The sequence below is a fragment of the Chelonia mydas genome, chromosome 4 (assembly GCF_015237465.2).
Source record: "Chelonia mydas isolate rCheMyd1 chromosome 4, rCheMyd1.pri.v2, whole genome shotgun sequence".
NCBI lineage: Eukaryota > Metazoa > Chordata > Testudines > Cheloniidae > Chelonia > Chelonia mydas.
Window position 1 is genome coordinate 93,278,826 of NC_057852.1, and position 13,499 is coordinate 93,292,324.

The 13,499-nt window shown below is 40.6% G+C and overlaps 1 protein-coding gene across 1 annotated transcript; it reads right to left on the reverse strand.

The window, feature by feature from the left end:
• Positions 1-10,228: 10,228 nt before the first annotated feature.
• On the reverse strand, positions 10,229-10,739 carry LOC102937832 (histone H2A.J). The gene has a single exon (XM_007069345.2). It carries the CDS (start codon positions 10,616-10,618, stop codon positions 10,229-10,231), a length of 390 nt encoding a protein of 129 aa, XP_007069407.1. The 5' UTR covers positions 10,619-10,739.
• Between the last annotated feature and the right edge of the window lie 2,760 nt (positions 10,740-13,499).

The following is a 13,499-nucleotide window of genomic DNA, read 5'->3' on the forward strand; positions in this document are numbered from 1 at the left end:
TTGCCACTGGACGATACTACCCCTGTGCTAGGGGACTAGGACACATGACTTACAAGAAGAGGGTGAGGAAACTTCGCTTATTTAGTCTGCAGAAGAGAAGGGTGAGGGTGATTTGATAACAGCCTTCAACTACCTGAAGGGGAGTTCCAAAGGGGATGGACCTAGGCTGTTCTCAGTGGTGGCAGATGACAGAACAAGGAACAATGGTCTCAAGTTGCAGTGGGGGAAGTCTAGGTATGGAAAAACTATTTCACTAGGAGGGTGGTGAAGCACTGAAATGGGTTACCTAGGGAGGTGGTGGAATCTCCATCCTTAGAGGTTTTTAAGGCCCGGCTTGACAAAGCCCTGGCTGGGATGATTTAGTTGGGGTTGGTCCTTCTTTGAGCAGGGGGTTGGACTAGATTACCTCTTGAGGTCTCTTCCAACCCTAATATTCTATGATTCTATTGCCACTAGGTGAAGCGGCCCTTGGGTCTCCCACTGTTGGGTGTTATATCCCAGAGCATCACCATTAGGTGGTATTATCAGCCCGGAGCATCCAGCTGGCCCCCTGACACACTCACTTGGAGTTCTTTATTAATCAAGTCCTGTATCAGCTGCTGCATTATCTTGCCCGGGATCGATGTGAGACTGATAGACCTATAATTACTCAGCTCATCCCATTTACCCGTTTTAAAAAAATAGCATAAAATTAGTTTTCTTCCAGTCTTCTGGAACTGCCTCAGTGTTCCAAGACTTTTTGAGAATCAACATTAACGGTGCAGCCAGCTCCTCAGCCAAACCCTTGTCCTGCTGATTTTAAAATGTTTAACTTTAGTAGCATCTGTTTAACATCCTCCAGAGGTACTAGTGGATGGAAAGAGTGTTATTATCACCATTTGATGTGACTATATCATCTTTCCCCCCCAAATGCAGAACAGGGACATAAAAGGTAAAAATAAAACATTTTACAAATATATTGGAAGCAAGAGAAATACCAATGAAAGAATAAGCCCATTACTGAATGACGAGGGAAAGACAGGCATGTTAGATGTCTTCAAGTCAGCAGAACCTGACAAAATACATCCTAGAATATTTAAGGAACTGGCTGAAGAGATCTCTGAGCCATTAGCGTTTACCTTAGGGAAATTATATAGGACAGGAGAGATAATAGAGGAGTGGAATAGGGCAAATTAAGTACCTATCTATAAAAAGGGGAATAAGGGCAATGTAGAAAATTATAGACCAGAAAGATTAATTTCAGTACTCAGAAAGATAATGGAGCAAATATCAAACAATCAATTTGTAAACACATAGAAGATAAGGTGATAAGTGACCATCAACATGAATTTGACAAGAACACATCATGTCAAATCAACATAATATCCTTCTTTGATGGGGTAACAAGCATTGTGGATAGCGGGGCAGCAATAGATGTGATATATCTTGACTTTATTAAGGCTTTTCACATTGTCTTCCATGACCTTCTCAGAAGTAAACTAGGGAAATATAACCTAGATGAATCTACTTGAAAGGTGGGTGCACAACTGGTTGGAAAACTATACTCAAAAAGTAGTTATCAATTGTTCACAGTCAAGCTGGAAAGGCATATTGAGTGGGGTCCTGCTGGATCGGTTCTGGGTCTATTCAATATCTTCATAAATGATTTGCATAATGGCATAAAGAGAACACTTACAAAGTCTGTGAATGATACCAAGCTGGGAGGGATTGCAAGCACTTTGGAGAGCAGGATTAGAATTCAAAATGATCTTGGCAAACTAGAGAAATGGTCTGAAATAGATAGGATGAAATTCAATATGGACAAATGCAAAGTTCTAAACTTAGGAAGAAATAATCAATTGTACAAATACAAAGTGAGAAATTTCTGCCTAGGAAGGAGTACAGCAGAAAAGGATTTGGGGGTTATAGTGGATCACAAACTAAATATGAGTCAATAATGTAATACTGTTGCAAAAAAAAAAAAAAGCAAACGTCATTCCTGGGGTGTATAAGCAGGAGTGTTGTAAGCAAGCATGAGAAGTAATTCTTCCAATCAGCAATGATAAGGCCTCAACTGGAGTACTCCATTTCTGGGCACCACACTTTGGGAAAGATGTGGACAAATTGGAAGAAGTCCAAAGGAGAACAAAAATGGATTAAATGTCTAGAACACGTGACCTATGAGGAAAGATTTGTTTGTTCTGGAGACGAGAAGACTGAGGGCCCCAGGACATAACAGACTTCAAGTATGTAAAAGGTAGTTATAAAGAGGAAGGTGATAAATTGTTCTCCTTATCCGCTGAGGACAGAACAAGAAGTAATGGGCTTAAATTGCAGCAAGGAAGAGTTAGGTTAGACATTAAGGAAAAACTTCTCCACTCTCAGGGTAGTTAAACATTGGAACAAATTACCTAGCAAGGTTGTGGAATTTTCCTCATTGGAGGTTTTTAAGAACAGGTTAGACAAACGCCTGTCAAGGATATTCTAGATAGTATTTAGTCCTTTCTCAGTGCAGAGTTCTATGATTCTGTTTGAACACTTCTGCGTTTTCTATATTATTATTGATAATTCTACCATTTCCATCTAGTGATGGACAAATACCCTTGTCCGGATTCTTTTTTTTCCAAACATATTTTTTAAAAACTCCTTATTGTCCTTATCTCTGATGGCCATACATTTCTCCTTTTGTCCCTTGGTATCCCTTATCAAGTTTCTATAATTCCTAACTTCTGATTTATATTCATTACTATCAACTCCCCCTTTATTCCATTGGTTGTATTTTGTTTGTTTTACAGCTGCCTTCACTTCCCCTCTCAATTAGGTTGGCTTTTTAACCAGCACAGCCTTCTTCCTTGAGTGTGGCTTTTTGGGCATCTAGTAAGGTTATCTTAATTAACATTCAGATTTGTCTGATTAAATTCTTCCTCTCAGCTGCTTTGGCTCATAGTTGTTTTCAGCTTTGTGAAATTGGCTCTATTAAAGCACCAGGTATATATATATTACTGGTTTTGACTTTATTCTGCTTGCACGTTATAAATGTGATCAAGTCATGATCACTTGTACCTAAGTTATCGTTAACTCTTAGTTCTCTGATCAGTTCCTCTTTCTCTGTTAGGACAGGGTCTAATACAGAATTCCCCCATGTTGGCTGCAACAGATTTTGAGTTAGGAAATTGTCATCTATTATATTTAGACATTCCAAAGATGATTTAGTATTGGCAGCATGAGACGTCCAGCATGTGTCACTCAAACTGAAGTGATCATGCGGCTTTTTTTTTCTTATCTATCGTAGTTAGTTGCATACGGGAGGAGTCATCCTGTTCCCTAGTGTGATTTGGATCCCTACAGTGATTCAGAATACTGCTGCAAAGATCATCTTTCGTGGCTCTTTGCTTTGACCACATCAGCTCTCTCTTTGCTTCCCTCACTGGTTCTTCCTTCAACACTGCAACGAAAGCACATGACTTATCTGCACTTCCAAGGCCTTCCAAGTTATGTGTCTTACCCTATTGAAAAGGAGTACTTGTGGCACCTTAGAGACTAACCAATTTATTTGTTAGTCTCTAAGGTGCCACAAGTCCTCCTTTTCTTTTTGCGAATACAGACTAACACGGCTGTTACTCTGAAACTTACCCTATTGAGTGAGTGACTGTAAAGTCAGGTGGGTAGGGCACTAACCTAGTTGGTGGGAGACTCAGGGTCCAGTCCCCTGGCTCCAATGACTCTCTAATTATTTGTCCAAAGAGGAATAGCTTGAACAGGAGAGATTATGGGGTTTCAGGAATTAGGGCTTGCAACTGAGCCTGGGACAGCTAGCTCCACCTCCCCAGTAAGAGAGAGAGGACTCACAGCTGAATCACTATTGGCTTGCAGCAGAATCACTTGACTGATCAGGCCGCCTGATTGGCCGAGGGATCAGCAGACCTGCTCTTAAGACCAGCATCAGCAATGGGACAAAGGTTGCTCAAGGCATTTGCTCATAATTGTGTTAGTTCCCATTCTCCCCTTGTTCCCTGCCCTGCCTCACTCCAGATAACCCGTCTCTGAACCTCGGCTCTGATTCCTGACTTCTTACTTTGGCTCTGACCCTTGTCTATGGCATCTGACCATTGGCTCTGATTCCTGACTTCTCACTCTAGCTCTGGTGTCTGACTCTGGACTCCTATTCCTAGCTGCCTAACTCCTGCTCTAACTACTAGGCTGGGCTCCTGCTCTAATCACTAGGTCTGATTACCCATGTCCCTGTCTCTGTTAGAGGGACCCTCACATCAGGATATCCCATAGCTGAGTAGTTAGTGCATTCTACTGAGAAACGGGAGACCCCTAATTAAATACCTTCTTCCATCCCAGGTAGAGGGGGACATTGAACCTGGTCTCCCACATCCTGGGTGAGTGTTCTAACCATTGGGATAAAAATTACAAGGTCACTGCTACTGGTTGGAGTTTAAATGGGACCTAATCTGGTAGCTGGTCTCTGATCCTACTGGATCTAGCCCACAGATGAGATAGGTGGAGGAGTGTCTGTTTGTGGGTTGCTCTGGGGCTTAGGCAGGAGATGGGTGCTTGGACACCGAGTGTGAGACTGCAGCGTGTGTGTCCAGAGACAGAAACTTATGAGTCTAGAGAACTTTTACAGTGGAAATGTAGATGCTGAGCGAGTTTAGGTACCTTCAGAGTTCGGCAGCAGCTGAGTGGGAATTTTGTGGATCACAGAGGAGCATAAAAATAGGACTTAAGTATCTTTGTGGGTCCAAGATGATGGGACCAATCTGTATATTAGGCTTTTTCATAGTATTGTTGCCCAAGAGCTTTCCCTCTGTGTCCCAGGACCTATCGCCCTCTCCCATCCCAAATATTTTATTTAACTGGCTATTTCGCTCCTGAATTCACCAAAACTTCATCAAATCCTCTTCAAATTGCATCTAACATTTACTTCCAGTGTCAGCTGTACAACTTAACTCCAAGATCTCTTATCTATCGCCTTTCCTAGGTATAGGCATTTAGTTAAATCTCTTCTCTAAAATAGTATGTGAAAGAGAAGGGAGATTTTCAAAAGTGACTAAGAAGCACAAGTCCTGTTAAAAGTCAATAATATTTGTGCTCTGAATTATTGTAAGCACTTTTGAAAATCTCACCCATCTTCCCAGTCACCCTTAATTTCCCCCATAATTTAGCCATCGTACTACTTTTCACTTCTACTGAAGGCAATTGTGTGATATATTGATATAACCCGTGTTGTTTACTTGCACTTGTAGGTATAGGGCCTGATTTAGCTGTCACTTACAGCAGGGTAAACTCGGAGAGAGTGCTGTGGATTTACATGAGTATAAAACCAGTTTCAATAAGATGAAGGTCAAACCCATAGATTTTAATCACCAGTGAAGCATTTTATGATTATTCTGTATGTATGAAACTGCCAAACAAATATTTTCAGACTCCTGCTCTCCCCGTAATGAAAATTCATGGAAGTTGAAAACTGAGTCAGAACTCATTGGTATGAGATTGAAATGAGGTCCTAACAATGCAAATATAGTAAGCTATAGGAAGTAACGATAATATTACTACAGTACATTACACAATTTTCACTGATACATAGGGGTGGCAGAAGTGAAGAGAGCAGAAATTATCAAATTCATCGCTGGTTCCAAAATAAACAAGTAGAAGGCAGATCTTATCATATGAGGATGTGCTTCCTTGGGAATATAGTATCAAAGCAGGGGACAGTTAGAGGAAAGATGGGCTTCAAAACAGCCTTGGACCCAGACTAAAATACCAACACAAAATGAATCTTTCAGAGAAATATGACAATTGTACCAAATATCTTGCCTGTCTGCTTGTGTATCTTATCTACAGTAATATATAACAAAACTCTACTAAGCTCTGATTCACTTATATTTCTCCCTGCCTCCTGATTACATTGATTTATTGTACAAAAAACTATCTTAATTTCTAACTACCATTGTAACATGAGATATTTATACCCTAAATTACTTTGGTTTATATAATTTACACGTCCTACGTGCCCCTTTTATATCATTTTCTCATAGAACCTCAGGTATACATTATGCATACAATTGCTTGCTTCATTGGGTAAAGTAGGGAGTAAACATCATTACAGATGTAAAATAGCTATTAATATTATTTATTCTTTGGGTTTGGGTTATTACAAACTTACCTTTGTCTTTACTTAAAATAATTTTCATACCCATGGTGCTTGGAGAATATATTAGCTGTTTGTTTAATTATATAACGTGTCAAGCTAGTTAAGGAAACTCCTGGAGGTACTCTGCTTTCTCTCAATGAGACAGGCGCCACAGCATCAAAGGAGATTACACTTGGTGTTTTTTCAGTGTCTCTGACATGCAGTCTTGAAACTTCTGATTTGCATTAATATTCTATACTCTGTTCTTATGCTATGTTTTGAAAGGTGTATACAAGTGTTTGTTATTGTGAATGTACAGAACATTTGATAGGAGTTTTTAATTACAAGTTGTAAAAGCTATAAGTGGTACACTGTATAAAAGAACGTAAAGAGAAGTAATCCTTGTTATGTGGAATCAGAAGCAGTAAATTAATTTATAAAAATGGGCCTTTTACTCTCTCCCATTTGCAAGGAAAAATCTCTTGGTTTGAAACTCACAAAAAAGATTCTACGAAAAAATTGTTATTGAAAATTTTCTTTTATAGACACTCTAAAGCCTTCAGTCTTCAGCTCTTAAGTAAATAACTTATAGTTGGGAAATGCTTTGTAGAAGGCCTTTGTTGTTCTAATCAATGTTTCCACTTAAAGGTGAAAACCTCCTTAAATGCCTAAAATGACATAGGTTTCTTTTGAAGGTGTATATTTTCAAATATTTTGTATCTAAATATAAGCCTCATGTAACAATTTCCTGATGCCTTTGTTATGTGACTAGTGAGATGTTTCATATAGAAAGGTCACTTAACTGGTTGCTAATAACTGGTTAGTAATGTATGAGCCCATTTGAGGAACAACAAATAACTAATTAATTCTCCAACTGATATTAATCTGACAATGATTAAGCAACTTTTTACCAAACTGAAAGATTAAAAGAACCTCTCCAAAGATTGAGAAGAGATTATGCCTTCTTTGGTTGTTTAAATTTAAGGGACTCTTTTAAAGAATTATTTATGTTAGACTATTTTGAGAGACGAAAGACCTTTACATAGAAAATATGAGTGTATGTATTTCTTTGAAATGGAATTTCAACTCTTATTAAACCCTGATGGAACTAAAGTGATAGCTCAGAAAATGGACTAAATAAAAGTAAAACCTCTACCCTTTGAAGATGCGCTGAGAATTTCCTGCCAAGAGACAAAGCCAGTTGCAACTCTCTTGTATATGCATTCACAGATCACATATTCATGAGATGGAGCTGTTACCAGGATCATCCCATGAAGGTGCTGAGCCAATAAAAGGGTGACAGCAGCTGATATTAAAATCCAGCTATACCCAAAAGAAGTGTCTTCCTCCTCCAGTGAAACTAGGAAAGAAACAGGTCCCTGTCCGGGGAGTTGGAATAATCAAAGGTTCAGGAAATGGCTTGGTCCTGGAAGAGAGGAAGCATTCCCTGGGGAATTATGAGTTGGATGTGGAGTAACTTGCAGGACACCCTTCCTTTAAGGGCTGGGATCAGGAGCCCTTTAATTTAGGGTGGGGCAGGGCTCCCCTCTTCCAGCCAATTGTGGGGTGAGCGCTGGAGGAGGGCGGTATATAGGCAACCCTCTCCCTCAGAATGCTAAAGGAGAAGGAAGTCAGGGCTAGACCTTCTGGCAGAAAGGGCTGGTGGCTTTGGATGGAGCAAACCGAGACAATGAAAGAGCTTTGTGTGTGGCAGAAGAACCAGGGCTGAGTGTGAATGTCTGTTGTTATGGACCTTATTTTGGGGACTATCTGTGCAATGCTTGAACTTCTTTGCTGTTAACCAGTCCTGCAGGGCGGGGGTGGTGGGGGATGCTGTTAGTCATGAGAGAGGCTGTGGAGCGCTTAAGGGGCACACAAGAAGGGAATAACAGGGGCAGGGTGCCTGCAAAGTTGTGCATCCCCTCATGGGAAGGGAACACACAGAGTAGCTACCATGGTATGCTTTCCCAGGGAGTAGCCAACAGCTACATTTGGTAAACAGAAAAACAGTGGGATTTAAATTGGATTGAAAATTTTTAAAACTACTTGTTGAGTGGCTTCTTTTAAGCAATTAAAAATTTTCTTAAACTTTGTTATCCATGAAAATAATCAGGATTCATCTCTCATTTTAAAAAATCCCTTTCCTATCTACAAGCTGTCATACTTTTCTATGATACACTGAAACAGAACTCACTACTGATTTTGGTAATTATATACTTAGGTCTTAACTCACTTAGGGAAGAGTGTCTGCACCAGGTCAGACCCAATCTTAAAGATATAATCTCTGTTGCAAACTCTCCAGAGAGAAATGTAGAGAAAAGATTAGAATTGAAGTAACAATAGTTTGCAGACTGTTGTTTGTCTCAGTTTTCTTTTCTCAATAAGAAAATAGTCATAGTTAATAACTGACTCTCTTCCCAGCCTCTAATGGTGGTGTTCCCTATGGTATGAAAAGAACTCCAAGTGACTAAAATAGTGGGAGTTATATTCCTGAATTGTCTTTGAGAGAGAGAGAATTACAAAGGTCTGGCTTGCCATTTTTTGTTGCTCTAGTTCGTAAATTTTTAGTAATTTGGGGGATAAAATTACTTTGTGTTTAACCACTTAAAACACCCCTTTCTGCCCCACACTGCCTTCCAGTAAGTGTCCCTTTGAACTACAAAGGAAAAATAGATTTGTGAAGCTGTTACCTCATAGTTCCCATAAAGGGAGGCATTTATGGCCATGCAGAGGGGCAAAAACTGTTGCCTACAAACCCAACAGATCCTTTGCATCTATTGGCAAAGGAGAACACAAAATGCCTCTATCCTTGGGACTGACTTTTCCTTCTATGCTGCTCTTTGTCCCCATAAGCAATCCTTTACTGTTTTATTATCAATAAGTGATACTGCAAGAAGGCAGATTTGTAACAGAAGCTTAATTAAACATGGGGAGAGGCCAGGTTAACCTGCTGAGGCTCTGTCCTTTATCTCTTACAGCCAGTCTAAGGCTTGTAATCCTGAACTTCTGGTTCATAATTGTGTGAGTTATAGGCACCATTTGATCTGCCCCTCTCTACTGTTTAAAGACAGAGCTGATTAGGCTCAATGGAATCTTTTGTTAGTTAAATGATCACTAGAGCTGAAATCACTGATAACCAGGTCTAAGTACTAAGCCTTATACCTGCTGCCCAACAGTGTTTCTGAGAAAGAGACTGCCCAGCCTGCACTAGCAGTGAGGTTCCCTCGCTAGCTACTGAAATCACTTAGAGCTGAAATCATTGAGAGCTGGATGGAACCTCAAGATACTCCACCTGGCAGAAGGGTTACACATAGAAACCCCTTAAGATCAGTAGTTTTTGAAGGATGAGTAGGAAGTGTGGGACACAGCACAAAGGTACCTTAAAATATTACTAGTGATAACAATACTGAAAGAGGGTGTTCCTTGATGAGCTGTTGTATTTGAATAGTTCCTTCACAATGTGCTGGCTAAACACCTTGTTGGTGTTTCCCAGAAGCAAACAAACACATTAGAAATTCAGGTATAGAACAAATACTCATAACTTCAGATACAAAAATGATACATGCATACAAATAGCATAATCCATTTTCAGCGAATCATAACTTTTCCACAGACATCTTACATGCCACATTTTGTACAAGATTTACTGCAGTTATATAACAGTGGTAGCAACAATGTTCTACAGGTTATATTTTATTAGATAATGTCACACTGGCATATACATCTGGAAGAGATGAGGACGTCCAGGAACCAGAGTTCCTTCAAAGCTCTTCAGCTGAGCCTTCCCCTATAGCAAACAACAAAAAACCCAATTGCTGGTAGATGGAAGAAAGAGTGAGGCATGAGCAAGCTATATCTCACACATACCCTGCAGAATTCTTGGGCATGCTCTTATGCCTTGGGAATAGGTGCTATGTTACACCTAGATAGAGAGATCTAGTGTGAGAGATACTTCTTTGGCTTTCTGTGTTTGGGAAAACATAGCACTAACTACAAGAAGATGGCACAGAGCTTCAGTTCTGGTAATGCTAACAATGCTCTATTTATTTATTTTTTTAAAATTATTTTAAGCACAGATTCGGATCTTTCGTTTCCTCTAGGTCACTTTTACTTGCTCTTGGCTTTATGACTTTCAGTTTTCTTCGGCAGCGGCACAGCCTGGATGTTGGGCCAAACACCCCCTTGAGCAATAGTGACTTTCTCCAGTAGCTTGTTGAGCTCCTCATCATTACGGATGGCGAGCTGCAGATGGCGGGGGATGATCCTGGTTTTTTTGTTATCCCGACCAGCGTTGCCAGCCAACTCGAGAATCTCAGCAGTCAGATATTCTAAGATGGCAGCCATATAAACAGGGGCTCCAGCTCCAACTTGCTCAGCATAATTACCCTTCCAGAGAAGCCGATGAACACGTCCCACTGGGAACTGCAAGTCAGCCCGAGATGAAGAAGACTTTGCCTTAGCCCTCACTTTGCTGCCTTGTTTCCCTTGGCCCAACATTGCAATGCTTCTTCACCACAGCCACCACCGTTCACAGAAACAGAAACAAACAGAAAAAGCATCTGAAAACAGAGTCAAATTCTGCTGTCCTACCTATGCAGCCCCATTGGGCTCAGTAGGGTTGCATGAGAGAAGAAGAGCCGTGTCCATGTAATATTTCTATCCTTTTCTAAATAGCATGTGTTCATTTAAAAAAACCTCTCAAATAATTCAGGATTCCTCTAACCATCCACAGATGAGAGAACAAAAGCATAAGTACTTATAGCTTGATATATGACCTTTGCAAATCAGAGAAAAACTAGGAATTGTGCAAGAAGCCGTGCTAGCGATGCAAATGCTGAAGGAGCTGTTTGTCAAGAATTTAACAGCTGCTGCTCATGAGCCATAGCCTTGATGTATTGGATTAGCCTTTTTAGTCAGAGTGGCTATACTTTTTGATATTTCATTAAGTCTGAAGCAAGTACAAAAGTGCTTATTGTCACCAGAACAGAGAGAAAAACAGGATTTGAATATATTCCCTTTGTGACTATAAGAGGGAATAGTTTGACTCAGAGCTGCATCACTAGTAGATTTAAAATACTAAAATGCCAGCTGTAGAAAAGAGAGCATTGCCAGCTGTGGAGTGCACATGAGAAAGGCTCCCTCCTTTGGGCTTCCTAAGGTGCTATGGACCTAAAGTGTGTGTCTAATCCTGTAGACAATACAGTATAGTTCCTTATATTTTCTTTATCTGAGGAACGGTATAATTAAATCTGACCTTATAGTGTCTATGCACAAGGGGGCAGAGTTAAGGCTACAAATGCAACCCTGGGTTTCTTAATTTTTCTGCTTAATCATGAAGCCTGAATGTTCTATGGGTTTGTAGGCTATGCATATAAGAGACCTGCTTTTACTGTTGGTCAGGCCCAACACAGCCAATGGACAGCCAGGTATTTTCTCAGTGGGCTGATAGAAACTTCAGCCACTACCTCAGGTTGCTGCATTCAGGTTGAAAGAGTGCTGCACAGCAGAGTCATCTGCTGGCTGCATTCAATGTCTCCAGCTGCAATCTTGTGCCAATGCCGGCTGATTCTGCCCTCATAGGGTAGCCCTGCTGATATAGCATAAGGAGGGTAGGATGGAGGCATGGCCCTGCCTCTTCTTCTAGGAACCACCTTCTAAATCCATGGCAATGCACCTAGTCTGGAGGGGAAGTGAGTAAGGTGCCGATAAACCCTCTCTTCTTCTGCCAGTTTTCTCAGCACAACATTCCCTGTGAAGCCAGCAGAAGTCTGTCTGCTGTAGACTGCCTTCTTCTCTCTGTTCGGCCCCCCTACACCACATCAGCAATTCCTGTCTGACAACCCGGCCCAATTCAAGAGAGTCAGTAAAAAACATAGTCAGCTCTCGTTTAATTCAACCAGAGGGATCAACTTGATGGTGTGTACAAAGGTAAAAGAGAATGATGTGGAACTCTAATCTTAACTGACTTTTTTTTTCTTTTTACTGGCAACTTTTTTATATCTTCAGCTATTAACTCAGCTCTGCAATGTAGCGCTCTCCTACTTCCTAATTTTGCCCTTGGGATGAAGAACAAAGAGGGGAAGAGCAGATATGAACAATGCCAGTCACATCACTTGACGTACCAGTGGAAGGTAACTTGATACCAGGGTGATGGATACAGTATAATAACCCAAATACAACAGAATAGAATAGCAAAGGAAATATTTGCAGTGAGAAAAAACCCTAAACCTAGGAGAAATAATTTGTAAAGTAAGGGCAATAACTGGAGTTGGAAAATATCTAATTGTTTTGTATTGCACAGTTCACTGTTCAGTGACATCTGGTCTGGCAGGCTGCCTTTGGCTATTGTTGCTCCTTTTGACCTTAGTGGTAGTCAGCATGTGGGATCCTGCGAGTTGTTCGCATTAGGAGGAGAAACTGATGATGGAGGCAGGTATTTCTTTGATTCAATCCTGTTCGTTTACAAAAAATGTATAAATGACCACAGCAGAAATCGAACAAGAGCATTTCTGTGCCTACCGTTCCAAGCCTCTTTCGGACAGTACTTGGCCCAAACTGTTTGCTCTCTCTTGGATTCTTCTCAGAGCCGTGCTCACAGTGTTTGTTGTGTTAGGTCTTGGCTTTCTTTTGGCTTCTGTGGTGTTTCTTGCTGCTTCTCTCACACTGCTCCAATCCAATCAGTCTCCCACCCCTGAGTTTATCAGATCACAGAACATTCATGGGCTGCATGGCCTAACTCCTACTCCAGCCTTGCACATGGCTTTGTTTTGGGCAAAGGCCTCTCCTGTTTCCATTATCTGTTTCATTGCTCTAGCACTCTTCATGAATGAAAGGTGGCTGTTACACGAGGAGCTTCAAAGAGGTTATGCATTAGGTTAAACAATAACTTTTCCCTTGGAACCCTTCTCATATTAACGTCAGTACACATACTAACTGAGGGTTAATGCTAAATGATTAATGATAAACCTCAGTTATGGGGACTGGGTGTGTGAAGGTCCTGGCAATGGAAAATGGAGCCTTTCTTCAGATCGCTAGTTATTGTACTATTGATATTTGGTGATCTGTGTGAAAATAACTGGTGGTTTTAGTGAATATCTACAGATTTTAGTCGTCTTAGATTGTAAACTCTTCTGATCAGGGACCATGTCTCCCTCTATGTTTATACAGTGCCCAGCACCATAAAATCGCCAATCGTGGGACCTCTGGAAGCTACCGTAATAGATGCCATTAAATAATTAGTCATCTTTTAGATTATAAAACCACCATTTGGCACCCTATTTATTGACTCTTTTTTTGATATTTGTTACTACATTATCTGAGCACCTCAAACATTAATGATTTCCTCCTTATTACATGCTGTGAGATAGAGAAGCATTAT

Bases quoted from the DNA above. Each gene is read 5' to 3' on its own strand.
- LOC102937832 (XM_007069345.2), bottom strand. From the start codon at position 10,618: ATGTTGGGCCAAGGGAAACAAGGCAGCAAAGTGAGGGCTAAGGCAAAG.